The sequence below is a fragment of the Gavia stellata genome, chromosome 25 (assembly GCF_030936135.1).
Source record: "Gavia stellata isolate bGavSte3 chromosome 25, bGavSte3.hap2, whole genome shotgun sequence".
In the NCBI taxonomy this organism is placed as follows: domain Eukaryota; kingdom Metazoa; phylum Chordata; class Aves; order Gaviiformes; family Gaviidae; genus Gavia; species Gavia stellata.
Genome location: NC_082618.1, coordinates 10,026,158 through 10,053,278, shown reverse-complemented (window position 1 = coordinate 10,053,278; position 27,121 = coordinate 10,026,158). Strand labels below are relative to the sequence as shown.

At 60.7% G+C, this 27,121-nt stretch overlaps 2 protein-coding genes across 5 annotated transcripts in view; both read left to right on the top strand.

Annotated features, from left to right (window-relative positions):
* BCAS3 (BCAS3 microtubule associated cell migration factor) overlaps nt 1-1,501 on the top strand; it is a 370,279-nt gene extending 368,778 nt beyond the window's left edge. For all 4 annotated transcript variants that reach the window (XM_059829121.1, XM_059829119.1, XM_059829120.1 and 1 more), the window contains one exon: nt 1,303-1,501. In XM_059829121.1, coding sequence (XP_059685104.1) covers nt 1,303-1,451 — 149 coding nt within the window. In that variant the 3' untranslated portion in view covers nt 1,452-1,501. The remainder of the gene's footprint in view (nt 1-1,302) is intronic.
* Nucleotides 1,502-17,160: 15,659 nt separating this feature from the next.
* TBX2 (T-box transcription factor 2) lies at nt 17,161-26,053 on the top strand. Its single transcript, XM_059829343.1, has 7 exons — nt 17,161-17,525; nt 18,236-18,503; nt 21,070-21,216; nt 22,392-22,468; nt 22,575-22,744; nt 24,114-24,727; nt 25,607-26,053. The coding sequence occupies exons 1-7, from the start codon at nt 17,161-17,163 to the stop codon at nt 26,051-26,053; spliced, it is 2,088 nt and encodes a 695-aa protein (XP_059685326.1).
* The last annotated feature ends 1,068 nt before the right edge of the window (nt 26,054-27,121 follow it).

Sequence of the window (27,121 nt, the reverse complement as noted above, 5' to 3'; positions counted from 1 at the left end):
TACAAAAGCTTAATTATCCCGGTGTGAGACAGAGGTGCGCAAACGGCAGAGGTGCAGTAATATTTAGCAGGGAGCAAAGCGAGCACCGCTCCTCTGCCTCCTGCGTCTGCGGCTCTTTTCCATCCCCATCCGAGCAAAACCCCCGCTGCAAGGTCAGGGAAAGCTGCCTGTCTCCTCCGGGGGTTTGCCCCCTGCGCCTTACATGGAGAACACCGCGGCGTGCAGCAAACAAGAGGGTTTTCCTCCTTCCCCTTTGGCAGCAGAGGAATTTGCCCGAAGCTCCCATCCCTGTCCGCTCCCCTTCAGTGCGGGCTGCGCAGAAGCAGCTGACAGACGTCGCGCTCAGGGCCGCGCGTTGCAACTGGCCGGAATATTTCTTGTAGCCTGTCACCGCGTGTCGGGGAGAGGATTCCTGCCGTGTACGTGGGGCTCTGCCTAATCTCACCGCTGCATGCCACCGCTGAGTGCTGGCCGGGGTGATGCTGCCCAGCGGCGCTGCTGCACGCTGCCACTGAGTCAACTGTTGGGTTCAAGTGGCTCACAGAGAGGCCACAGTTAGAAACGATGCTCTGCACACATAAAAATCCTCGTGTTTTGAGATTAGGGAGCCATAAAGGCTTTGGGAGGTCAGTGAGGGGAGGAGATGTCTGGATGTGTGTGACCGGGAGAGGGAGAGCCGCAGTCAGGGCTGCTTTCTCTTTTTCTTTCAGGCAGAGCTCAGGCATGTAGGAAAAGGGGATATTTTCTCTTTGGCACAAAAAAGCAGAGTTATCTATGTCCGTTTGTGCAGGATAAAGGGTTGTGGAAAGTCCCTGGTGTTCCCAAGGTGGAGAACCGCAGTGCTTATGCACTGCTGGTACACATCACCGGTCACCGGTGCTGCTACAGCTTCCCCTTCCCTGCCATCTCAGCAGCATTGCTGCGGAGGAAAGATGTTCCATCGTCTGCCACTGTACCCTTCGCACCCTGCTCAGTTCAGCCGTGAGCGTCCCCACTATCAAATCCTGACATGTCACGAGCTGATGGCCTCTTCCCAGGAAAGGGGCCGCTCTGCCGGGCAGCATTTAACATCTCCGTCCAGCTCCGCTTGGGCTGAGCTGTGAGCCCGGCAGAGAAGTAGAACCAGGAGCTGGGATGCCTCTGGAGTGATTTATCAAATCACCCCGAAAAAGATGGATGATGAACAAATGCAGCGTTAGAGCAATGATACAATAAGCAGATTTGTCAATAAAGCGGCCGTCTAATGGCGCTCCGGGTTTATCCGAAACGCTAACCAGGACCTGCTCTCTCTTCCCGTTGCAGAGCTTCAGCGAGAGGGAAGCATAGAGACGCTCAGTAACAGCTCCGGTTCCACCAGCGGCAGTATCCCACGCAACTTCGATGGCTACAGATCGCCCCTCCCGACTAACGAAAACCAGCCCCTCAGCCTTTTCCCCACGGGATTCCCCTAAATTAGCCGAACATCCGAGGAGAGATCCAGACAGGGTAACGAGCCGCCTCTCCGCCTAAGCAATCCCAATGTGTCTGTCACCTGCCAGTTCGCCGCCGCGCTGGATGGTTCTCGTTACCCCGATAAATATTGACGACTCTTAAACCTTCCTGAAACATACTCACAAAATCTTGACTTTGTGTTCCTGTGCAATATGAAGAGACTCCGTCTTCGATCCCGATAGCTCTGCGGCTTCTTTTTTCGTTGTGTTCAGGAAGAGGTTGGTTGAGGAGAAATATTTCTAAGCCATTTTTGGTCAAGCACATGGTTTCACAACCATGCTCTGCTTTTTCGTGTTGAGAGATGAGGGGAAATCTCCGTAACTCAGAGGAGCTCTCGCCATTTGCAAAAGTGCCGAGCATTAACGAATGAACTGGAGAGAGTGGAAACTGGAGGACTTGCTGTGGACAGGGTTGATAATGTTACTCCTTCCTCGTTTGCTGCCCTCCTTCCCCGCTGATACTCATCGATGCCAGGAGTATTACAAATGGAAATGTTTCTTTTCGTTCTTTGGAAGAATTCTCTCTGTTGCTCCGGTTTTCTTCTAATCATGTATTTTAGAAACGTACTTAATTGACTAACTGCGGTCACAAATTTCTCATATTTGGTTATAAAACTTGTTCATGGGAACTCAGATATCTGTCCAGAAATGCATGTGTCGTTGAATAAATCTAAGTTAAACAAGAAACTGCTTAAATGGCAATGTTCATGGAGTGTTACTGGGGTGGCTGTGGGCTTCATGTATCTTCCTGGACCAGACTACGTGCATATTTACTAACTTGAGGGCTTTAATTAAAGCCATCAGTGGATGTTATGCAGCCAGTCTAGCTTGGTTTTGCATCCCTGCCTTCTCATCCCCGTGTGCAAGGGCAGGATTTTTAAAAACGGGAGACGTAGATGGTGTTCCTTGCACCCGCTGAGCGCCTCTGGAAATCAACACCCATCTCTGTTTGGGTGTCTGACCCCAGCTCCAGCTCCTTGCGTTGCTTGGGGCCCGGCTTCTTCCTCCCCCTGATTTCGGTGGGGCAAGGACCAGGCAGCAGACACCCGCCCCCACCCATTGCGTTACAGGATCACATAAAAGGGGCTTTGCAGAACCCGTATAGCAGCCTGAGCCTATATACCATACTGAACGCGCACAGTCAAAACTAGCACCGCATAACTCTGCTGATAAAACAGTCATGGGCTCGCACATAGTAACCACATGAATTCCTATATCTCAGCCAACTCGTGTCGAGAAGCAGAGGGTGAGATGGGACTGTCAGCTTATGAAATTTCCTTCCCACTACTTGTTTTTAATAGAAGCCGTTTGAGTCATGGCAATGAGAGGAAACTATCTAAACCCACAAATCTTTTCGCACTCTTACAGCTTAAACCAGCCACGCTGAGCGATGCAGAACCGACCACCCTCTTCCTACTCCTTCCCCAAACACCAAATACCAAATTCAGTCTTGGGCTTGATTTTTTTTGTTTTTAACTGTAATGCCACGACTCATATGTTAGAAGCTTTATTTTTTTCTCTCTCTTCAGGCTTGGAAACCACTAATAAAAACTGAGAGTCTGCAGCAATAATTTCAGTTTCTTGCTTGGTTTTCAGTCAGTACTTTCTGGAGCGAAAAAAAAAAACTTCCTTGGGATGAAATCAGAGGAGAGTTCGCCCGTAAGTAAGTACTCGCAGCTCCAGCCCGCTGGCTGCATCTGCCGTAATGCTATGTTTCTTTTATGTCTGTAAAATAATGGCTTGAAGGAAGGGGCTGAGGGTAAGGCTGGCACCGCGGACAAATGGGACCGCAGGGTCAAGTCAGTCCACACCAGTCAGGATTTTTAACGTAGTTCAAGCCAAGGTCAGCTCCAAAAGTTCAAACAAAATCCAGATTAACACGTACAGAAGGGATTGTGTTGTCACCGTGATGCTTGTTTCCTTTCAGGCTTCCCAAGGAGCAGCCGTAAGGGACGGAGTTCTTGCAAAGGAAGGCGACCGCTCTTCTCCCTCCTGCCCCGGACAGCTTGGTCACCGGTTCTTACTTAACACACGAAGTAGGATAGCGCATAACGCGGAGTGGTGTCATTGGAAATGTATTTGTTGTTGGCAGGCATTAAATCACTTTTTATAAGTGCTGCAATACGGCCATGTGGAAATTCCCAGTCTGCAAGAAGCTCCTTTGAATCAGGATGTTTTGTTTAAAGGGGGGGGGGGGAACCCTATAAACTGGGGCTGTACCAAAATATTTTCAGTCTGGTTCATCGAAAAGAATGTCCTGAATTCCCCGCTGTTGATAGCCCCATAGCCAAACTGTTAAGAAAGCCTAGAGCTTAAAAAAAAAAAAAAAAAGCAGCACTGCAATGAGGTGGCTAATTTAACTTTAATTTGATACTTTCACAGATGACCCAGCAGAATAACCACCGAGTTCCAGCTCTTCCGTGAGCCAGCGAAAGCCGAGCGTGTCGCAACGATAACTCTATAGGGTCTGATTCAACAATAACTCTGTAGGGTTTTGTTCAACGTGTCCCCGCGGTGTGTGCCTCGCTCGCAGTGCACGCCAGCTCCCACCGATGGCCCCTGCCTTTAGCGTACACGCAGAAGCCCCCCATTTCAACCGGGTGCCACGTGCTTTCCTGCAACACCACCTTTCTTCCGCCTTAAGCTCATCCGTGATGCTCCAGTCAGGCACCAGGAGAGAATATTGCCGCTCCTTGATGATGTCTAGAAGCTGCTCCTAAGGGAGGTTTGCCTCTGACTTTAATGCAACCAGGTTTCCAAACTCGGGACCTGATCCAAACCCCCCTCTGGCAAAAAAACCAGCCAGAGGCTCGTGGTCTTCGCAGGATTTCGGGCGAGTGTCTCCCGTTGTTGTGGAAATAATCCAGGTGAGTCTCTGAAAGGCCGGATTTTCAAACGCAGCGGCTGGCAGGCGTCGCAGGCAGCCCGGCAAGAATGTTGTGCCATGATATAAACCACTGGCTCGAAAAGAGCCCAAAAGACATGCCGGACTTGCAGGTTTTTAAACTGTTTCCAGTAGTAGTAAGCAGCGGCCTCCCGCTGAGTTCAAAAGGCAAAACATCTCATTTAAAGCGGGGCGGACTGTATATCACTCTGCGCATAAAGTGGAGCTCTTCTATTAAAAGTTGAGTTCAGATTTCATGAATTAACATGAAATACTGCTTTCTTATCCTACCCTGGTTTCTGTAATAAACACACGCATGTAGCGTGCTTAAATCATGGGAGGGGAACGTTTTGCTGTTTGAAGAGTCAAAGGTTCTCCAAATGTGACAGCTTGAAGTTCAAATGAAGTCAAACCTCCGAACCAGTCCAGGGCCTGAGCACAACCAGCGGGGCTGGTGTTTCCCGGCGCTTCGCAGAGCACGTGGGGCTCGGCCTCGCTTTGCTTCGTGGGCGAAGCTCAGCCCTGGTGAGCCCCGGCGGAGCGCGGTGCTCTGCCCCAGCAAAGCCGATAAACCCCATCCTGCCGCCCGTCCCTGCGAGGGGACAGCTTGGGGTGGTCCTGCCCCGAGCGGCGTTAGCCAGCCCCAGAACGAAGCTTGCTGGCGCCGAGGCTGGGAGAAGGCGGGCCAGCGAGGGGAACCGACCGCGGGCAAAATACCGCCAAGATCTCCGTCCGCCTTCCTCAACAGGGAGCCCAGAGGAGGCTTTTGCTGCAAAGTGCAGCTGTGAAATCCCTGAACGCTGCTCCCCCTCCTCTCCGGCCCTCCGAGCATGGTGGTAAACACACGGTGCTTTCACCGGGGCTTCCTTACTAACTTCTCGAGGATCCAAACTGCGTCTGCGCCGCGTTTCTACATTTATTTTCTCGCTTCTTTGCTCCGGCTTGTTGCTGTGCAGGGTAGGAAAGTTTGCGCCATTTCCTGTTGTCTTTCCTTTGTGCTCCTGAGATATTGTAAAAATGTTCGGTATCCTCCAGTAGGTTGTAATCACTTCACCCTAATGTTTCACAGCTGCTAAGTGTAACTTTAAACCCAACCATTTGAGTGCTTACAATTAGCGAGTCAATGGAGCCGAGATCGGGTCTTTGTGATTGCAGAAAGAGAAAATGAAACTTTTTTTCTTTTCCCCCCCGAATTGTAATTGGATAAAATGGGAACAAAAGTTGTGGAGATGAGGGGGTTTTAATGCAATAAACGATTAGTGGCTTATGTGCTAGGAAAAAATAATTGAATCCACTGCTCAGCCTGTTCCGCAGATGGAAAAGGCACCGGGACAAGCATGTGTCTGCGGCGGCAGCGCCTCTGTCCTGGGAACTGCACGAACCCCCTCTCGGAGCCCGCTGCTCTCCCTTTGTAGGAGCAGAGCTGATGAGAACAGAATTAGCCAGAGACAAGAGGCTCCAGCTGTGCCCCTCACCTGTCCTGCCCCGGAGCTGCGGCACAGCCGGGACGTGCTCCCGGCCCCGCCGTCCCCCCGCTCTCGCTCTGGAATAAAACCGTTTGGCTGCCCCAGCGCGGGCTGGGTCTTCGTCCTCGGCTCTTGCCTCCCTCAGTGCCTTCAGCCCCGGCCGTGGGCAGGAGGCGTTTGGAGAAGAAGGTGCTGCATTCCTGCAGCGCTGCAAGGGGGGATGTCTGCACGGCTCAGCTGGAAAAAACCATGAACCGGGCAAAACGGCACACGGCGGGTGAAGTCTGCCTGCGGGCGCGAATGAAGGAGCCAAAGACGAAGGTTGGGCTGACACCTCCGGAGAGGAGGGCTGCCTCGCTCCCTGCGCCGTGCCGCACCGCCTGAGCCTCGCGGGGTGCAGGCAGGGCCCTGCCGTGCTGGCGGAGGCAGCGGCCACGTCCGCAAGCGGCTTCGCAGGCGAAGCGAGGGGCAAAGCAGCCAGCGCCTGTGCGGAGACGTGCGGGGTCTCTGCTGATGGCCTGGTGTTATGCAAAGCTGTTTGTAAACATGTTGTAAGCCTTTTGTAAAACAGCACAGGGGCCATTTAATCCCATGCTGTTCCTCAATGTTAATTGAATACAAGCGTAAACTGAGGCTCGTACTGAAGAGTCCTCCCAGCCCAACAGGATAAATCCTCCTTTGGCTGATGTTGCTGGGTTTGTTCCCGCTCAGCGCTCCCGCCCCCTGCACGTGTTGGGAACAGGTTTCAATTATACCCGACAATGCCTTTACCCTGGTGAAAGCAAAGGGCAGGTCGCAGCGGGGATACAAGCCACCAGCTCCAGAGCTGGACCGCGGACACGGCAGGGTCGGTGCATCCCCCGTCTCATGCGGTGCCCGGCTGCACCCTCGTTCCTCCAACGCCGTCCGCGAGCAGGGTCACTGCTGGAGCTGGTGTTTCCCACTGCGGGATATGGTCTGGGGAACGTGCCACGTGTCCCCCCAGCCTTTGGGACACAGGGCCATTCCTGGCTCTGCCTGGGCATTGATACTGTCCTGTCAATTGCCACCCTGTTCCTCGCTGGGCTCGGATGCAATTTGAAGCTGCGCAGCTGTCGGTGAGTTCCTGGGCTGAAGTTTTGCCTTTCTTGGGAATTTCTGCTGCAGGAAATTACGCTAGAACACTGACAGCCCCATGCAGGTTGCGGCGGGTCGCAGGCATGGGTGTCATCCGAGCAGGCCAAGGTAAGCTGCCTGCGTGTGGCCCGTGTGTGCCGTGGGCCGGGACCGTTCCTCCGGCTGCAGAGCTGCCTGCCTGCTCTGCCCCGCACCGGGGAGCGTCCCGTGCCTGCGCCCATGGCAAAGGCCCCGTGAGCCGAGTCCTGCCAGGCTCCCGGCTATTGCTGGGAACTACAGCTGCTCAGCAATTCCCAGTACGCATCCAGCGCCTTGCAGGATCCGGCTCTCTCAAAGGTGGCAGCTCCATCCCCGGCGGGTTCACCTCCCAGCAGCTCTGGCTGGGGCGACCGCAGGAGGGTGACCACTGGCCTTGTTGGGTGGTCACCGCAGCGGGCAGGGTCGGGGGCTTGCAGCCTTCCCTGTCCCCTCTGCCTCCTTCCCCCCATCCCGCTGGGTTTCATCACGTTCCCGGGGCTGGGCATGGCGCAGCAGGGACGCTGCTCCCTGGCAGCCCTCCCTCCATGGGAAGCACTCCTGCCACCTGACCATAAATACTAATTAATAGCAAAGCCCTGGTCTAGATCAAGGAGGAGGCTCTGAATTTTCTTGGGAACTTCACTGTCTGAAAGGTATCTAAAATATTCTCTATCGCTCAGCCTATCAGTAGGTCAATTATACGGTGAGCAGTCATACGAAGTTAATTTCTAATTTAATACAATGTTAAAAGGTTGTCAGGTTAAAATCTAATCTATAAACAAGACATGAAACGTCTCTTTAAGGTGTCATGAACCGGTCCTGGCTCAAACCACAGACTGCTGCTTCTTTTATAGGATGTAATTACTTCCCAGTGAGTATTTACAATATTATTATAGGACAGTAATAAAAGGCCGGTGCCAGCCGTGCCTGTGCGGCAGCCCGGTGCCCACTGGGTGCTAATCCCGCTCCCACCCCGGCCCCTCTCCCTCCGCACCCTTCTCTGGGGAGGTGAGAAGTGCCGGCTCACGCGGCTCCGCTCCCACTCCGTGCGTGGGAAGCAGGATGGGGGAAGAACCCATCGTGTTTTCACCTAAATACACCTCGGGGTCGGGGGGGGACAGGGACCCCCCAATGTGTTTTGGAGGGAGGACAAGTGTCTCCGCATCCCCCGGCGAGGAGGGCTCGCCGGCCCGGCACCGCAGCATTTCACCGGCCCCTGCGATGTGCCGTACCTGATAGTCCTGGGGGGAAACGATGGGCGAGCGCGTTCGTTTCTGAACAACCTGGGGAAAGGACTTTGGCAAGGTTTCGCTGGGGGCTGAAGGTTACGAGCCACGTTCAGACCAGCGGCTTCGTTCAAGCAGAAAACCAGAGGCAGCACCGGCAGCCCAGGGCGAGGAGCCGGCCCCATGCCCTGCCTCCCCGCCCCACCTCGCACCCTCTCCCCCAACTCCCTCCGCCGGAGGGACGGGCAGGACGCGGGCAGGGGGGACTGGGCACATCCCGCGGCCTCACCTCCCATGCAAGGGGGTGTCCGCGTTGCAGCCACCCCTCGAGGCACGTTCTGTTTTGCTCCTTTTGCTGTCGAAAGGGGAAAGTCCAGCCGTCATGCGGGAGTGATGCCGTTGTCCCACCCGGGCGGCTGGCCGGACCACGAGACTCCTGCTCCTGGTAGCCCACGGTGTCTGCGGGAGCTGGGCAGGATCAGGGCTGCCCTTGCCAGGCTCAGCCGAAAAACACCATGCGTCACCCTGCCGTAGGTCACGCAATTGGCTTTGAAATCATGTGGGTTTATTTTCCAGCAGGAATCTCACCGGCTGCAAAGGTTTGGTTCATATGCGGTCATGTCTGAACTCTCCTCTACGCCCATGAAGCCCTGCAAGGTGGGGTTTTTTCTAAAAAAGAGCAAGATTTTGATGGGAGCAGGTGACCCCCACAGCGAGGGCTGCAGGGAAACGTGGGGTAATGTAATACCAGTGCTAAAATGGAGGGAGGCGGTGATGTGCTGGTCTGACCTGGCCCGGGAAGCTGCAAGGGATGCGTGGGCTCTTTGCTGCGGCCCCTCCGCTGGCCAGGACTCCTTCCCTTCCCAGGGTTTTCTGGTAAGTTCTGCTCTTTGTAATTGAGAAAAGCTGCTGCTGAACATCTGCGCAGGCACTGTCCGCTCCGAGCCGGCTGCCGGGGTTGTTAGTGCTTGCGCTGCCGGTGCTTTGATGTGTGCGTGATTCACGGGCTTGGCCGGGGCCGCCCCGCAGATGCTGCCTCTGGGTGGTGCGGGACGGCACGCCGCGAATGGGACGGCACCCGCGAATGGGACGGCACCCGCCGCATCTGTGCAAACAGCAGCCCCCGCTTGAAACACCCCTGCCTCCTCGCCAGGGCTCCGGAGGTGACCTCTCTGCTTCCATCCGCAGAGGAAGGTACCCGGAGGCATCCGGGGAGGTTGGCTCAGGTGCTTCCCTCCATTCCACCAGCACATGAAGGGCGGAGGGACGGTGATGCCCACGCACCGGCCGGCATGGCAGAGCCCCACCTCGCCGGTGCAAAGGAGAAGCAGCCGAGCGGAGGGAGAAGAGCCCTGGGCTTGGGGCTGGCGGCACCAGGCTTTGCTCTGCAGGCACAGTGTGGCCCGGGGAGCGCAATCTGTGGCCTTAATCCCGCCGTGTCCTGCGCGCTCTCAAATCCCCTTCACTTCAATGAGCGCTTGTAGTGTCAGGCCTGCGCCGGGCGAGACGGCGCGCGGGGACGGCGGGGAGGATTTGCTCAAGAGGCACTGGTTTTAAGGTGAGATTTGAAGGATGGAAGACAGATGGCAACTGGAGAGGACAAACGGATCAAGTGAAGGGTTTGTTTTCAGCGTGGAGGGGAAAACACAGGAGGGAATTACTGCTGGCTACAAAATGGGGGCTATTAATACCTGCAGTGTCTCAAGCTTTGCACTTAGCCCGGCGAGCCGGGATCCTCACAGGGCGCCCAAGGCGGGGGCAGACACCGGCCCCTTCGCCATGCCGGAGTGTGTTTTTTTCTGCTCAGATGAATTGATCCCAGCCTGGCGCTGAGTGTACCCAGACAAAGCCGGGAGAGGGGTTATTAGCCGGCCGGGCGGCCCTGCCATTGTCCCCGCTATCTTTTCTTCCCTTTCAGCCTCCCTCCCCGTGGCCTGGGTCTCAAAGACCATGTGTCAAGAGATTAGTGACCTGCGCGAAGGGCAATTGCTTGCTTTGTGCTGGCAGCCCGGCGTCGGGGCCGTTATTTACTTGTTATTTGGTGCTGCCTCCGTTGAGGTATCCATGGAAAACACGCCTGGAGAGCAATCCGCCGGCGCTGCAGAGCGCACGCAGGCGAGGAGCTGGGAGCACTTCAGGGTGGCAGGTTTCAGCGTGCTCGCTGTGCACCCGTACCGAGACCCCCAAATCCCCCGGGGCGGGCGGCGCAAGAACCCAACACCTAGAGAGGGGAGGAAAAAGCCGGGCAGCGAGAAAATGACACACAGCGCAGAGGTGCCCGGGCACCTCACCAGGCACAGTGCCGGAGTCAGGGCCATGATGGGGCATTGCACCACAGCAGTTTGAGTTTGCAGACTTGTTTTAAAAATTAAAAGATGGGAAGAGTCTGTCCTGTCTGCGGAGCCCTGCTCCGCCTTCCCGTGCCTCTGGCAGAGAGCGGCTCAGAGGAGCGCTGGGATTTTGAGGAAACGTGAATAAAAATGGTGAGAGTTGGCCCTTCCGTGCAGTGCTGGGTATACGTCAAATTTGTTCGTGACGAAACACCCACGAAACAGACAGGTGCAATAAGAAAGCGTTATTCCTGCCCATGATTTATTCTGGCTGTTTTTATTTTCTCAGCAGTGAAATGCACTCTCCTATAAACACGAGAGGATGATTTTCTGCAATCCTAAAAGTCAAACCTAAACCAAACCCGCAACTCACATGACGTGGGAACAGTGGCGTCAGATCCTGTTTTAGATGCGATTTCAAACACCTTCCCGGATCCCGTCTGGAGCAGACAGGCTGAGGTGTGGGCCCCGATCAGCTCTGCGCACCCAGGGCCGTTTCACTCGCCCCTCCTTTGATGCTGTAACTCCTGCCAAACCCCCGGCCCCAAACAGAGAGAAAGGGGTTTCTGGATGCAAAGGGCCCCTGCCCTGCTGAAGGGCCGGGGCTGGGTGGGCTGGGTGACCCCCCCGGGGCTGGGGGCTGCCCGGAGCCTTCCCCCTTCCAGGGGCATCCAGGGAGGATGGCGCCCACCGGGCACAGTTTAAAAACAAAAGGAAGGAGGGAGAGAAAGCGGGGAGGGGGGCGGGAGCCAGCCCGGGACCCCCCCGCTCGGGCCGCCCCGTCGCGGCCGCTGTGGGCGCAGCTCAGTCTGCGGGACAGCCCCCAGTCCTCCCCGCTAATCCCGCGGAGGAAGCGGGCGGGGGCCCCAACTGCATTATTTTAGCAAATAACGCCCCTGCGAAGCTTTTATTTAAGGGATGAACCGGCCGCGGAGCGCGGCCCTGGCTCTCCCCTCCCGGGACCGGCTTCGCTCGGGGAACCTGGGCGGAAAACGGGACCCCGAGTACCCATAAACGCCGATACAGCCCCCGAGGCCGCGGGGGGGGACCGAGGGGCCCGGGGGAGCGCCGACACCGACCGCCGGGGTCCCGGCGTGGGGCGCCCCGACGGGGCGGGGGGGTGTCCGCGGCTCCGTTTGCCCGCGGGAGCCGAGCCGCGGTCACGCGTGGCGGCGGGCGCGGGGGGAGCGCTCGCCCCCGGCCCCATCCCATGACGGCGATGAGGCGGCGGTAATGCCATTAGCCCGGGGATTACGCGCCCGCGCCGGGATGTGACACACTTTCTCAAATGGAAGTTTTTTTAAACAGAGGGATTTGCATGATCGCCCCCCCCCCCCCCGGCTCCATCCCCATCCCCGTCCCCGCCCGCCCCCCGCGGTGCCAGCTCGGGTTTCAGGCCGCGGTCCCCCCCGCGCTGGCACGGCCCCGGCCGGGGCTCCCGTCTCCTTTTAAGGCAGCGGGCTCGGTGCGTGCGAGGCGCCGGGCCCCGACGTGGGGAGCCGGGCAGCCCCGGGGGTGCGGGGCCGGGCGGGGCCGGGGGGGCACTCCGCCCCCCGCGCAGGGAGGGCGCTCCGCAATTAAAAAAAAATAATTAAAGGATCAATCAAGCGGCGGGGCTGAGCGGGCTCCCGGATCAAAGCGGCGCGGAGGTAACGAGGGCGGGGTGCGGGCGGGGCGCGGAAGATGCGCCCCCCCAGCGCGGGGCGCGCAGGGGCCGCCCGCCCGCACCGGGCCGGGGTCACTCGCCGCCCGCCCTGACAAACAGGCTGGAAAATGTGTTTATAAGTTGTTCAAACGCTGGATAAACTTCAGCGGCGTTTGTGTCTGCGTCTCCCCGCCTGTTGTTATTTTCCAGAAATCTGGATTACTGGAAATATTTTCTTTAAAGCTGGAGAGAAATCTAAACAGTCTGAGGGCAGGGGGAGCTCGGGGGGGCGGCCCGGGGGCTGCCGCGCTGGCGGGGCTCCTCGGGTTTCCCCTCGCCGGGCCGCGCACGGACGGGGCGCGCAGCTCCGCGGCCGCGCAGCGGGAGGAGGGAGGACGGCGGCGCCGGGGCTGGTGTCGGGTCGAGCATCTCTGCCGGTTGCTGTCGATAGAAGTGCATCAGGCGGGCCTCGGTGCCCGGCACAACCCGGGCAGCTGCCGCCGCGCAGCGCGGCCCCTCCCCGGCCCCCCCCGACGGGCACCGGAGCACCGGGGGCGGGGGAGGCGTTTTCCCGGGATCTCCCGGGGGGTAAGGGGATTCCCACCCCGCCGGGGGGTGCGAGGGGAGATGCGGCGCCCCGGGGAAGGGGGGCGGAGGAGAGCTGTCCCGGCCGCGGGTGGGTGAGGGCAAACGAGGGCAGTTTCGTTACATGTGGGTTTATTTTCCTCTCCAGGTGGAGGGGGAGAAGCGGGGCCGGGGAAGCTGCCGGGCCTGCGGGGCCGCCCCTAGCCCCCTCCCCGGCTGCGGCGGGGTGGCCGGGCCGGGCCGAGGCGGGGAAACAGGGGCGTGTGAGCGGGGAGGGACCCCGGGGCTGGAGGGGGCCGCCGTGTCCCGAGGGGGGCCGGCACCCGTCGGGCCTCTCCCGCGGGGGCGAAGGGCTTCTTCCGCGGCCGGGGACGGGGCGGCGGGAGCTCCGCACCTGCGGGTTCGCTCCGGACTGCGGAGGTGTCAGACGTCCCCGGGTCTGTCCGTCCGGCTGCTCCTGGGGTAGCAGCCAGGAGCCCAGCCCGGCGGCACCGTCCCCCTCCCTCCACGGCACGGCCCGTTCCCACCCCCGCTTGGCTCCCCCCTGCTCGGGAAGGTGCGAGCGGCCTCTCCCGCCCGGCCCCGCCGAGCCGTCCGCCCCGAGCGCCCGGGGGAGTCCCTTGCCGTGGCATCAGGGCCGGGAAGGGGGCCCCGACGGCTCGCCCTCGGCACCGGAAAACCGCCTTTCGCCTGGAGCCGGAGCGCCCGCGGGCGGTTCGCCCGGCGCAGCCCCGTCGGGGGAAGCGCTCCCCGGGGCGCGGGGCCGCCGCAGCCCGGTGGAGCCGGGAGGAGGGGAAGGCGGAGGCCCGGCTGCTTGTGAGAATTGTTATTTTTCATCAATCACCCGCAATTTGTGTAAGTGCCCCGGACAGGACACCAGCCGTCCTGCTGGCTGGGGTCACGGAGACAACACAGCGATGGAGAAGAGCAAATTGCATTTGCTCACCAGCTCACAGATCCAAATTACGGCCCTCGCATGGCGCGGGGAAGGGAGCGAAAGGTCCATGTGACATGAGGGAAATATGAAGGACTTTGACAGGTCTTAAACGGCCTGGCGCCAAGGCCTAAGTCTACCGGCTAAAAATAGAAAAGAGATGATGAGTGGAGATGGGCAGAGATGAAAGGGGAAGAGCGAGCGGGGCCGCGCTGCGGAGCGGGTGGGGCGCGGGGGCGGCCGGGACGGGCCGGGCCGGGACGGGACGGGACGGGACGAGACGGGACGGGACGGTTCCCCCGGCCTGGCCCGGGACGGATCCCCGGGGCGGCCCGGCCGCCGCCGTCCCAGCCCGGGGACCGCTGGCCAGCGGAGTGCCGGGCCCGCCGGCGGCCGGGGCGGCTCCCGGGAGCCGGGCACGGTGGCCCCGAGCGCTGCAGCGCTCTGGGGCGGGCGGGGAAACCCTCCCTGGGAAGGGGACGGTGCGGGGACACCTTTCGCCCCCGGCTCCCGGGGCAGGGCTGGCCTCGGGGCGGGAGGAAAACCTCATCGCTCTCTGCCCAGTGCCCGGTCACGGACGGGGAGGACGGGGCGACGCCGGGATTCGCCAGGCCGCGGCCGTGAGCGGCCGGCCCGCCCCGTCCATGGGGCTCAGGCTCCTGGGTCGGGTCCGCGCCCGTCGGGCTGGGGGCCGCGGCCGGACCTGTCCCGGGCAGTGGGTGCCCCGGTCCCCATTAGCCCCCCGCCCCCAGCAGTCCCATCGACGGGCGCCGCTACAGAGGGTCGGGGAGACGAGGCTGCTCTGGATCGGGTTTATTCTGCAGGCGAGGGCGTTTGCGACGTTACAGCGGTGCGGGGGTCCGGGCCCTGGGCCGGAGGAGAGGCGACCTTCCCCCGCGGGGACCCGGCTGCCTCCAGGCCCCGACGGGCCGGGCGCCGCGTCTCCCCGCGGAGCGGCGGGCGAGGTGTCTGCGGGAGAGCCGCCCCCGGCGGGGGGCGATGCCGCCCGGGGCAATGAGAGGCTCCGGTTTTGCTTTGTGAGGGGGAAATTAAAAGAAAAATCATAATAAAATACAAGCAAGCCCCGTTTTTGCCAAAGCTGCCGTCAGCAGTTTTCCGCGGCGGCGAGGAAGCAAAGTCCAAATCGGGTCTAAATTTCAGTTCCCGCTCCCCGTTCAATGGTCAGCGGGACCCCCCCCCCGGCCCCGCCGCCCGGGGCAGCCCCGGGGGGACGCGCTCTGCCCGCCCCGTCGGGCGCGGTGGCGGGGCCGGGCAGCGCAGGCAGAGGTGAACCTGCCGCGGGACACGGGCAGGTTGCGAACGCCCCCGAGAAGAGCCCGGGGCTCGGCTTCGGGCTCTGCGCGGCGCCGGGGGGCAGCGAGCGGCGGTCGCTACCGGCGGGATGAACCGGGGCGGGGGGGGTGATAAAGAGGAGAGGTCGGGGTGGGGAAGGGGCTGCCAGGGGGGTCCCCGCGTCCCACCCTGCACGGGGAGCAGCGAAACGCGGCCCCCGAGGGCTCGGAGCTGCTGCGGCCGCGCCTCGCTGCGCATCCGCGGAGCGGGAGGGCCGGGGGCCGGGCCGGGGGGCAGAGGAGGGGGCCCCCCCCACCCCACCCCGTCCCGCCTGGCCGCAGCGCAGGCGGCGGGGGCAGGAGCCTTGGAAGGATGGCAGGGCGCTTTTTGAAGATTTGGGGGTAAATATGAAGTGACAAGAGACGGGTCTTTATTGTGAGGGCTCAGCCGCCTGGCGCCAGGGCCCTCTTCAGCCACCGCGGCCCTCAGTTAATCAGCGCAGATCTCCAAACCGACCTCTCCGCGGGGACACCCACCGCGCCCGCCGCCCCCCCGGCCCCCCCCGGGCCCCGGCGCGGCGGGACCGGCCCTAATCCCTCTGCAAACAGCCCCGGCCTGTCCCCCTCCGCCTTATCTGCCTCCCCCCGCCCGGGTAAACAGCCCCTCCGGCCGGGCACAGCCGCGCCGGCCCCCGGCCGCGCACCCCACGGGGGGCTGCGCCTCCGCCGCGGGCGCGGGGCTGCGGGCGGGACCCCCGCTCTCGCCTCAGGTCGGTCGGGGCGGCTGCCGGCGGGGCGGGGGGGGGGGGGGGGGGCGACGGCAGGGAGCGACTCACCCGCGCTGGAGGTCGCCACTCGGGGCCTCGCCGCCGGCCGCCGGCCGCAGCTCTCCGCCGGGCCGCCCTCCCGGCGGCCGCCCCGTCGGCGCTGCGCGGCATTGCGCGGCTGTGCGCGGAGCGGCGGGCGGGGCGCGCCCCACCTCGATCCGCTCTCCAGGATCTGTCGTAAGACGGCAGCCGCCGAGCTCCCCCGGCCGCTCCCCCCTCCCCGGCCCGCCGCCCCCGCTGAGCCCGGCGGGGGCCCTTTGCCGCCGCCCCCCCTCCCGCCCCCGAGGCTCCGGGCCCGGCGGACGCGGGCGCCGCTCCCCGCTCCGCCGAGGCGGCTCCGCGCTGTCCCCGCACCGGCGGCGGCCGCTCCCCGGCCGCGGCGCAGCCGGGGCTGACCCGGTATGCGGAAAGGAGCCGGGGGTGGGATTTCGAGCACTTTTCTCTGTCATTGGTTAATATTTTATTCTGTTGACATGTTTTCTTACTGCCGATGCTTCCGACACCTTCTTCTTTTTTTTTTTTCTTTCCCCCTTCCCCCCCCCCCCTCTTCTTCCCTTCCTCCCTCCCTCCGCGCCCCCCCCGCGCCCCGGAGCTTGGCCGGAGCTGTCAAAACCACGCCTATGCAGATCCACAATTGGTCTGAAACGCGTAAAATCAGCAATCAAGGGGGCTTGGCTCATTAGCGGGCGGATCAGAGCAGGAAGGACATGTGAGATAGTCACAGTTTTACAGAGATCAGGACAAGATCTAACCGTTTCCACTCCGGCTCCTTTAGCCATGAGCAGCCCTCGCCCCAGCGCCGTCCGCGGAGCGCGCAGCCGGGCCGGCCCCGCCGGGGCGCAGCCAGGGCCCGCGGGGGTGTGAGGGCCAGCGCGGCCGCCCCTGCCCCGCCGCGCCCCGCGCCGCTCCGCGCAGCCCCGCGCCGGCTTTTGTTTCTATTTTAGTGTCGGGAAGGACTTTACCGGGAGGGCTCTCTCCCTCGCTCGCTCTCCCTCGCTGCAACAACAACAACCAAAAATAAGGACCTACTGTCTCCCCTCCGCAGACCGGGAGTCCCAGGAGCCGGGAACTGCCTCTCTTTTTTTTTTCCTCTTCTTCTTCTTCATCTTTTTTTTTTTTTTTTTTTTTTCCCAGATCTAGTTCCGCTGTTTTTCGGCTTTTTTTTTTCTCGGCTTTTTTTTTTTTTTTTTGTGTGTGTGTGGTGTTGATTTTCCTTCCTCTTCCAGAGACTCGAGCGAGTTCGCTGGGCAGGAGAGAAGAAAAAAAAAAAACCAACCACCCCACCCCACCCCACACCTTTTTTGTGAAGGGAATCCCTCTTTTTCTCCTGGATTTGTGGATGCACCGATGAGAGATCCAGCCTTCCCAGGGACTGCCATGGCTTACCACCCCTTCCACGCACCCCGGCCGGCCGACTTCCCCATGTCCGCTTTCCTCGCCGCCGCCCAGCCGTCCTTTTTCCCCGCGCTGGCTCTGCCTCCGGCGGCGCTGGCGAAGCCCATGCCGGACCCCGGGCTGGCCGGGGCGGCCGAGGCCGGGCTGCACGTCTCGGCCCTGGGACACCACCACCAGGCCGCCCATCTGCGCTCGCTCAAGAGCCTGGAGCCCGAGGAGGAGGTCGAAGACGACCCCAAAGTAACGCTGGAAGCCAAAGAGCTCTGGGACCAGTTTCACAAGCTGGGCACCGAGATGGTGATCACCAAGTCCGGGAGGTAAGAAGCCGGCCCCGCGCGGCCCCGCGCAGCCCCGCGCAGCCCGCCCCGCACCTGCGCGGCCGCGCAGCGCCCTCGCCCCTCCGTTTCATCCCGCTGCCCCCGGCGCTCGCCCGATCCTCCCGGGCGAATTCAGGCGGCGAGTTTCGATCCCTGGAGTTTTTCGGAGGGGTTTACCCCCCCCCCCCTCCGAGCGTCCCCCACACCCCCCAATTGCGACTTTTCCCAGCGCCATCCCAAATTAAATTTGTGCGCGCTAATTGAGCGCCCGTAATCCCCCGCCGCGCTTCGTCTACGCCGCTGCCCTCCCTCCTGCCAAAACTTTCCCCGCGGCCGCGGTCGCCCCGGCCCTGCCCGTGGCCCCGGCCCCGGGGGAGGGCGGGGGGCTGCCGGGGTGCTGGGCGAGCGGCTGGCGGGGGGCCAGGGGAACGGGGCGAAACCCGGGCTGCCTTTTCCCCCCTTACTGCCCGGAACGGGGGTTTGGAGCTCTTCCCCTGCTCCCCGCGCCCGGCGGGAGCAGCAGAGCGGGGTGAGAAGCCGCGGGACGTGAGAAGGGCTGGGAGCCCCCGGCGAAGCTGCACTAAAAGATGGTGGGTGCGGAGCGGCAGCCGGGGCCGGGCGGTGCGGGGCGGCTCGGCGGGGCCGCGGCCGTCGGGGGTCGGCAGCGGGCGGGTGGGCGCAGCCCTGTACCGCTCTGGGTCTCTCCGCAGGAGGATGTTCCCCCCGTTCAAGGTGCGGGTGAGCGGCCTGGACAAGAAGGCCAAGTACATTTTGCTGATGGATATAGTGGCGGCCGACGACTGCCGGTACAAGTTCCACAATTCCCGCTGGATGGTCGCCGGCAAGGCCGACCCGGAGATGCCCAAGCGCATGTACATCCACCCCGACAGCCCGGCCACGGGGGAGCAGTGGATGGCCAAACCTGTTGCCTTTCACAAGCTCAAGCTCACCAACAACATCTCGGACAAGCACGGCTTTGTAAGTGCGGCTGCGGAGCAGAGCGGAGCCCCCCGAGCAGGGACCCCCCCCGAGCAGGGACCCCCGGAGAAGGAGCGGGGCTTGCCTGGTGCGGGGGCTGCCCGGCCCTGCTCTGCCCGGGGGCGGCCGGGGGGAGCCGCTGGGCTTTAACGGCTTCTCCCCCCGGCACAGCACGCCCGGGGCTGGGCTGGCCGACGGGGCCTTGCCGGGCCCTGCGGTGGCCTGGCTGTCCCGCAGCCCCCCCGGCCCCTGCTCCTGCCCGGCACCGGGGCGGCTCCCCCGGGGGGGAATAGCAGGGTTGGGCTGCGGGCAGCCTCGGGGTCCCGCGTCCCCGACCCTCCCGGTCTCCGCGGCCCGGCCTGCCGCCTTCCCCCGGCCCTCGGGGCTCTGCGAGGAGCGGGATTTGGGGGGGTGGACGTGCGGGACCGACGCCGTGCCGGGGGCGGCAGCGAGGGCGGCCCCGACGGGGCGGCGGGGCTGCTGCCGGGCAGGTGCAGCCCGGGCCGTCTCTGCGGGCCGGGCCGGGCCGGGGGGAGCGGTGCTGGGAGCGGCGGCACCTGCGCTGGGTTTCCGCGGCCGCGGTTGGCAGCCGCGGCTCCGCACCGGCTGCTTCTGAAAGCCCTTATTTATTTCCCTATTGATCATATCTGCATCACCTAAAGGAGCTAAAAGAAAACAAAACAAAAAATAAAGCCAAAAAACGAACAACCCAAACAAACAGAAAAAAAAAAAAGAGAGAGAGAAAAAGAAAGAAAGAAAGAAAGAAAGAAAGAAAGAAAGAAAGAAAGAAAGAAAGAAAGAAAGAAAGAAAGAAAGAAAGAAAGAGAAAGAAAGAAAGAAAGAAAGAAAGAAAGGGAAAGAAAGAAAGGGAAAGAAAGAAAAAGAAAGAAAAAGAAAGAAAGAGACCGGTGGCAATTTGCAGAGATCCGCAGGAAGCAGGGTCAAAACGCGAGGGGAGTGTGATCCTGCGTGAAAGCACGGGGGTGGAGGGAAAAAAAAAAAAAAAATCACAGCGCACAAACCGGCTATCTTTAGCCTCTGGACAAGCATTTAGGGCGATAAAGGGCAAGTTCATCGTCCGGCGTTGGTGACACGGTAATTAGCGGGGACCCGAGGCCGGCGGTGCGGCGGGAGAGCCGCGGGGCAGCCGCGCTCCCGGGGCTGCGGGACCCGGCGCTCGGGGGGGGGAGCAGCTCAGCAGCTCCCCGGGAAACTTTTCTCTCTCTTTCTATTTTTTTTTTTCTTTTAAGGCAGGAAACAGCGTCTTCGTTAAATAATACATTGCAAGGTTATTTATAGACAGCAAGGTAAATCGATAGAGAGGGAGTCTAAAAAATAGGATTTTTTTGATACTGGAGAAAAAACTGGTTTGCTTCAGCGTTTTTAACAGTTCGCCTCCTTCAATTAAAGATTTCTGGTATCTGTCGTTGTCCAAAATCCGGACTGTGTTAAATCTGGGAGATGAGGGTTTAGCCAGTGCCCATCTGGTCAGAGAGGGATGATTATATTTTTTTTAAAGGAATGCAGATTTGCACGCCTGAATGAGACTTTTTGCACCATTTTCATGATAAATCCCGTCTCGATGATATCAATATAATAGCGATCCGACAGTTCATCAGCAGGTGATTATCGCTGGGGTTAAAAAAAGGGGGATTTTTTTTTTATTGCCTTCTAAAACGAAATGAAGTGATAATTATTTAGCCAGTTGGCCGATGTTATTTGGCAATAATTACTCAAGCTTTCGCCGTTCCCCGACCAATTCCGGGCGGTGAATACTGCAGCTCAGCCCGACCACAGCAGGTTGGGGAATTATTTAATCGCCACCGGGCAGGAAAACGTTGCCGGTGCGGGCAGCGAGGGGCAGGGGCTGGGAGCGGCTCGGGGGCTCCGCCGCTTCCGAAAATGCTCAGCCGAATCGCGGTGGATTCGGGTTTTTTTTAAAAAAAAAAAAAGAAAAAAAAAAAAGAGAGAGGGTAGAGAATGGCTTTGAGTGTTGGCGAGGTTTTCAGACACCTGGTTGGAAAAAAAAAATGTCTGTTCCTTCTGCAGCGTTGCTCCGAGACATAAATTTAACATGGCTCAGGGTGAAACGCTCCTTTCACGTCGCAGGCGCTGGCGGGGGCTGGCACGGGCTTCTGCCGCCACCGCCACACGTCGAGAGGCTTTTTAACGTGGTTTCGCCTGTGTGTGGTGGTGAGGTAGAGTATTTTTCTTTTTTTTTTAAAGGACGGAAATATGAAAAGCGGCGAGAAAAGCGTCGAAAACTCGCCTCGCGTTTGCAGGGTTGCGATAAAACGGGGAGATCCCTTTGGCTGCTTTATCGCCGCGCCTGCCACCCGCGGAGCGCTGCCGTGCCTGCCCTCCCCGGCCCCCTTGGCGGAGGGCAGAGCGCGCAGCGGCACAAACAAACAAACAAAGACCTCTCCCTCTTGGGCATCCGCCGGCGGTCCTTCCGCGGGGTGGATTGGGGGGGTTGGGGGTTGTTTTCGGGAGAAAAGGGCAGGTTTTGGGGAGGCGGCCAGCCGGGCTGACGGCAGCGGCGGGCTGTGCTCTCTCGCCCCCCCAGACCATCCTGAACTCCATGCACAAGTACCAGCCCAGGTTCCACATAGTCCGGGCCAACGACATCCTCAAGCTGCCCTACAGCACCTTCCGCACCTACGTGTTCCCCGAGACCGACTTCATCGCCGTCACCGCCTACCAGAACGACAAGGTAGGGCCGGGCAGCCCCTGCCCTCCCCCTGCCCTCCCCTCCTGCCCTCTCCCTCTCATTCCCTACCCCCTGCCCCGCACCGACCCCTGCTCTCGCCCCTGTCCCATCCCTCCCCCCGTGTTGGGGTGCATTTGTGTGCGCGCGCGGGGACATTTTGGGGGAGAGTGGCCAAAAGGCAGCAACAGGAGAAAGGTTAAACCCCGAGCGCTCAGAGCAGGAGGCGCCTTCCTACTACTGCTATTATTATTGCTGTTGCTAATACTAACACTACCGCTAATGCTATTATTACTAGTTCTCTTAGTAGTAGTATTAATTAATTTCTCGGGGCCGTGGGAGCCTTTGCTGCAGGCCCAGGCTGCGGAGAGCCTGGGCAGCCCCGTGGAGAAGGTGGCCTGGGCTCGGGAGGAGCCAAAAAAATAGAGCCAGATAAGCTAATTTTAGTCGCTTTCGTGATTTAGCAACTGTCGCCCTGTGAGCAGCGGAGCCGGGAGAGCCCGGTGGGGAGTGGAGAGCCTCTGCCGACCCCCTCCAAGGGGGGGGGGGTGTGGGTGTGTGTGTGCTTTAACCCAAAAGCTGACCCCCACCTCCACCCCTGGCTGCTGATGCTAATTGACAGCTCTGTCTGAGGGTCCTGGTGGGCTTGTTTCCCTCGTAAATTTTATGGCGAAGAGTCACAATCGATTAAAGAGCACTTTGTCTGCTCGCCCGCCGCAAGCTGCGCGGGGCAGCCGCCGGCCGGTGGGTCCCGTCGGGCGGCAGCGGGCGGGGGATGCTGCGGGCCGGGGGTGCAGCGGGGCCGGGCGGCCGTGCCGTTTGCCAGCGCCCCTCTCGGGGCCGTATTTCAGAGCCATGCATTATTGAGCGCCCGAATGTCGCCGGCCCCAGAAGCCCGTGGCGGGGAGGGATAAGAATAGCTTTTAACCAGCGCCGCGCGGCTCAGTCGCCATCTTCCCTCCGGGGGGCCGTGAAAAATAACTTCCTATCATTAAGACTCGATTAATAATTCAAGCCTAAACCTCAGCATCATTTTTAATAAAGCATGCGGTGTGTTAAAGCGGGGCGGCGGCGCGTTTCGCAGCCTGCGCAGCGCACCCCGGGCTCCCCGACGGCGGCAGCGGGGGGGGGGACACGGTCAGGGCTTCACGCCGCCTCCTTTCTCCGTCTCCCCCCCGCAGATCACCCAGCTGAAAATCGATAACAACCCCTTCGCCAAGGGCTTTCGGGACACGGGCAATGGCCGGCGGGAGAAGAGGTAAGGGGCGTCCGTGTGTGTGTGTCCCCTACTCCCCCCCCGCGCAGCCGCCGCTCCGCGCCCGCGGAGGGCCGGGCACTGCCCGACGCTGCCTCTCGCCCCGTAGGAAGCAGCTCTCGCTGCCGTCCCTGCGGATGTACGAGGAGCCCTGCAAGCCCGACCGCGACGGCGGCGAGTCGGACGCCTCCTCCTGCGAGCCCTCGGCGGTGCGCGACGCCCTCCACTCCCCCGTGGGCGCCCTCCCCAGCCCCCTGCGCCTCAAGGGCAGCGGCAGAGGTAAAGGCGCGACCCCCGCCTCGGTCCCCGCCGCGCCGTCGGGGCTGAGCCCGCCAGCCCGCGCCCCCCGTCCCGCCGCCGCTCTCCCCTGGCTTCCCGCACCCCGACGTGGGGGGCGCGGGGTGGGGGGGCTGGGGGGAGGCGCGGTTCCGAAATGTCCCCAAACGTCGGGTTTCTGCTCCCTCGGGGCTTGTGGATGCCGGTTTCTTCGGGGCAGAGAGGCAAACCGGCAGGGAAAAAAAAGATGGGGATGGGCACGAAGGAGCCCAGGGGTTGAAAGGACAAGAACAGAGCAAACGCGAATGGCGGTCCCGGTTCGCAACGTTTTCCTGTTTATACGTTAGTGTAAACAAGAAGAAATGGCAAGGCAGCCCGTCTGCTAGATGCGCTTGCCCAGCTCCTCGCTGGTGCGTGCCCTGCCTTTCATGGCGAGCTCACACTCCCCTGGAAAAAAAAAAAAAAAAAGAATTAATACATTTGAAAAGGGGAAAAAAATGTTGTAACTCCAGGGCTTCAAGCTAGTAAATGAAAATAAACTAGCAGTTCCCATGTTGCAGTTTTTAGATGCTGGGTTTTGTCTTGCCGCACTATCAATCTGCTACTCTTTAAACTTTCCACCAGCCTCATTCCCTGCAAACCTTCATCAAAACTGCAACCCCCTCACCCCCCGAGCTGGTGGGAGGGTTTATTACACCCCTCTCCTCTTTCAAAGGCTTCCCCGAATATTCGCCCCAGCCTGCAGAGCTTCACCTAACCCGCACCAAAATGTTTTTTTCGTTTAGCGGGAGCCGGTCGGGCAGGGGCTCTGCTCCCCTCGCCCTCGCCATCCCCTCGCCTCTCATCCCCCTGCCTCCTCCGAGAGCTCGATGTTTTTTTTTTTAAATTAAAGCCCTTTTTAGGAAAGTCTGTACCATGCTTCTTGCCTTAAAACCGCCTCTTTAACCTGCCTCAACCTGCACATTTGGAATAAATCCACGGTGCGCTGTTGATCAGCTCCACGTAATTAAATATATACAGGACCATTTCCTCCAGCGCTGTCCACCCGCCTGTGCTCTCTTCAGCCCCCGCTCCACAGCCCGCTTTGAGTTTGCAGCTAACGAGAGCGATGCTGTAATAGATTTTGGTCCTCCATCAAACATGTTTTTCCTGTTTGGCAGAGCAACAGGACTGCTGTTGTTAATCCCCTTTCCCCAGAGCCACCGTGGCACGAGGGCCCGTTTCTGCCCCCGAAATGAGTTTCTCCCATTAATAATGACCGGGACTTTGCTGCCACGATCTCTCCCCGACGCCAGGGCTCTCGTGAGTGACCCACTCCTCGCCTCCCCGAGGTGCTTCTGCTCTGACCCTCTGTCCCTCCATCCCCTTGCAGAGGAGAAGCCGGGGGCCGACAGCGACGCGGAGGTGGAGAAGGCGCCCGAGGAGCGGCCGGTGGCAGCGGCCAGCCCCGGCGGGGAGGACGCGACGCCCCGAGGCAGCCCCCGGTGTCCGGAGGAGCGGAGCAAGGAGAGGCGCAGCCCGGAGAAGGTCAAGGATGGTGCATCCTCCCGGGAGGGTCCCGGCGAGGGCCTGTTCGGCGCACGGGGCCTGGAGAAGGACAAGGTGGAAGGACGGAGGAAAGAGCCGGACCCGGGCAAGAAGGATGCGGAGGGCGGCGGGCTGGGCAAGGAGGCCTTCGCCCCGCTGATGGTGCACACGGACAGCCCCCCGCACCTGAGCGCCGGGCACCTGCAGAGCCTGGCGCTCTCCGGCCTCCATGGGCAGCAGTTCTTCAGTCCCCTGGGTGCCGGGCAGCCCCTCTTCATCCACCCGGGACAGTTCGCCATGGCCCCCGGCGCCTTCTCCGCCATGGGCATGGGACACTTGCTGGCCTCGGTGACTGGCGGGGGCAGCCTGGAGAACGGAGCCCTCTCGTCTGCCCCAGGCACAGCGGGGACGGCCACCCCCTTCCCTTTCCACCTCTCCCAGCACATGCTGGCCTCTCAGGTAAGCCTCCGCGCCCACCCCACATCCCCGTCCCCATCCCCACTGTCCGGCCAGGCCCTGGGCCCTCCTCTCCGCAAAGCTCCCTGAATGAGCAGAGCGCTTCGGGGGCGTGGGTCAGGCCCGGCCGGCATCACCCCCAGTGTGGGGACACGCGGGGTGGCCCCAGTGCAGGTCAGGAGCTGTTGGTGCCCCCAGCCTCCCCCGTGCCCTCTGCAGCTGGTGGGGACAAGGGGGTGACACTCCCTTCAACCCTTGACGTGCTGCCTGGTGTGGCACGGGCAGGACGTGGGGGACATTTTGAAGGTTGGCCTCAGGGCTGATTTGAGGAGGAATCTTGATTTTTTTGCAGTTGATAGGGTTGCCCCTTAGGGAGCGGCAGAGTCAGGAGCCGTGACCCTGCCTGACCTGGCTGTCCCCATCCAGCAGCCCCCCCATCTCCCTGCCAGCCCCAAAGCAGCTCCCGCAACGCCTGCGCTTGTGTTGCCTTTGCCAGCCCCTATGACGAAATGCATAAAGATGTCTTTGAACTCCCCTAATTTATCGATCCTACTTAACAATGTGTTTTAATGTGGTTAGAGGTCTGTGATGCTGCACAGACGGGGACACGCAGTGTGCGGGGAGGCACAGGGGCAGGAACGGGGCAGGTCCCGGAAAGGGGTTTGTGTCTGGCGGCACCAGCCCGGGTTGGTGCGGGGCGATCGGGGCTCCCCAGCTGTACCCCCTGCCTCAGCCCGTCCCGCAGGGATATCCCCACACTGTGTTTTTAGGATGACACCAGGGTGTCTGGCTTTTTCTTGGGGAAACACTGGCTTGGGGGGCAGGCAGGAGGGGGGAGCATCGACACGGATCTCACCCCTCTCTCTCTCTCTCTCCTCGCAGGGAATCCCGATGCCCACCTTCGGCGGACTCTTCCCCTACCCCTACACCTACATGGCGGCAGCTGCGGCAGCCGCCTCGGCCATGCCGGCCACCAGCGCGGCGGCCGCTGGGCCGCTCTCCCGCAATCCGTTCCTGGGCAGCAGCCGTCCCCGCCTGCGCTTCAGCCCCTACCAGCTCCCGGTCACCATCCCTCCCAGCACCAACCTGCTGACCACCGGCCTGCCCGCCAGCCTCAACCCCGGCTCCGAGGGCTCCAAGGCCGGCAGCAGCCGGGAATCCAGCCCGCTCCCCGAGGTGCCCCTGCACAAGGGGGGCAGCCAGCGCCCCGCCGCCTCCCCCAAGGGCTCCCTGAAGGAGTCCCTCAACGAACTGCAGAACATCCAGAGACTGGTGAGCGGGCTGGAGAGCCAGCGGGAGCTGTCACCCGGCAGGGAGTCCCCCAAGTGACCGACGGGGCGGGCAGCGAGCCCTCCCGGCGGGGCGGAGAAGCACTGGTATTTTGTACAGCACAGGATAAATATTTATTGCGGAGCGAGGGGTGGGAGCGGGGGGCTGGAGCAGAGGGATGGAGCTCCGCCGACCGAGCGGACCCACCGCCCCAGAGCCAGGAGCGAGAGGTGGGAGCGCACGGCTCGCCCGCCCCCCCGGCTGTGGGGCTGGGAGCGGCTCCCCCCCGCTCCAGCGCGGCTGCGGAGCCCCCCGGACCCTCCGCTCCCCCGCTCCGGGCACTGGGCAGCTCGGGGAGGGGGGGGCAACGAGCCGGCGCGGAGGCACCCGACGGAGGGGGCGGCCCCGGTCCCGGCCCCGGCCCCGGGGAGGTGAGCGGGGCCGAAACCTCAGCTGTGCAAGGGGAGGGGGGAGGAAAAAATAATTAAAAAAAAAAAAAAGAACCGAAACATGGGAAACAAACCGCCTCGGCAGCCGCCGCCGCGCAGAGCTGGTACGGCGGGGGGAGCCCCGCGGGTACCCGGGCAGATATTTATGAAATAAATGGTAATTTGTGTAAATAAGCTATAAGGATCCCAGAATATGCAAATTGGTATTAATTTATTCAGAGTTGTACATTGGTGTGTACATAATATTTAGAGTTTAACTCATCGCATTTAAGTTTTTTTGGTTTTGTTTTTTTTTTTTTCCATTTTACATGAACATATATATTGTAAATGAAAACTATTTAGCTCTTTGTGATTGAAGGAGATATCGGTTTCTTTAACGGTGTTTTAAAATATTGTTTATCCCGCCTGTTCTCTAGGACAATCATGTGCCACCGGTAAAACAATTTTTGGAGTCACTGAAACGAAGAGTTCAATTCCTTAATGGACTTTTGCAAGGGAAAAAAAAAAAAAAAAAAGAATCCAAATCGTAACTAAAATATTGCTACAGTGCGGGGTATAGAGAATGCAGGAATAAACCTCAGGTTTTTATTTTTCGCTCCAGAACAAAAAAAAAAAAAAGTATAATAAATTTAAATATCACAGGACTGTGCTCTATATTTGTTTTAAAATAAAAAGATAC

Bases quoted from the DNA above. Each gene is read 5' to 3' on its own strand.
- TBX2 (XM_059829343.1), top strand. From the start codon at position 17,161: ATGAGAGATCCAGCCTTCCCAGGGACTGCCATGGCTTACCACCCCTTC. The intron at 17,526-18,235 runs GTAAGAAGCCGG...GTCTCTCCGCAG, and splicing joins GTGATCACCAAGTCCGGGAG to GAGGATGTTCCCCCCGTTCA. The intron at 18,504-21,069 runs GTAAGTGCGGCT...TCGCCCCCCCAG, and splicing joins TCTCGGACAAGCACGGCTTT to ACCATCCTGAACTCCATGCA.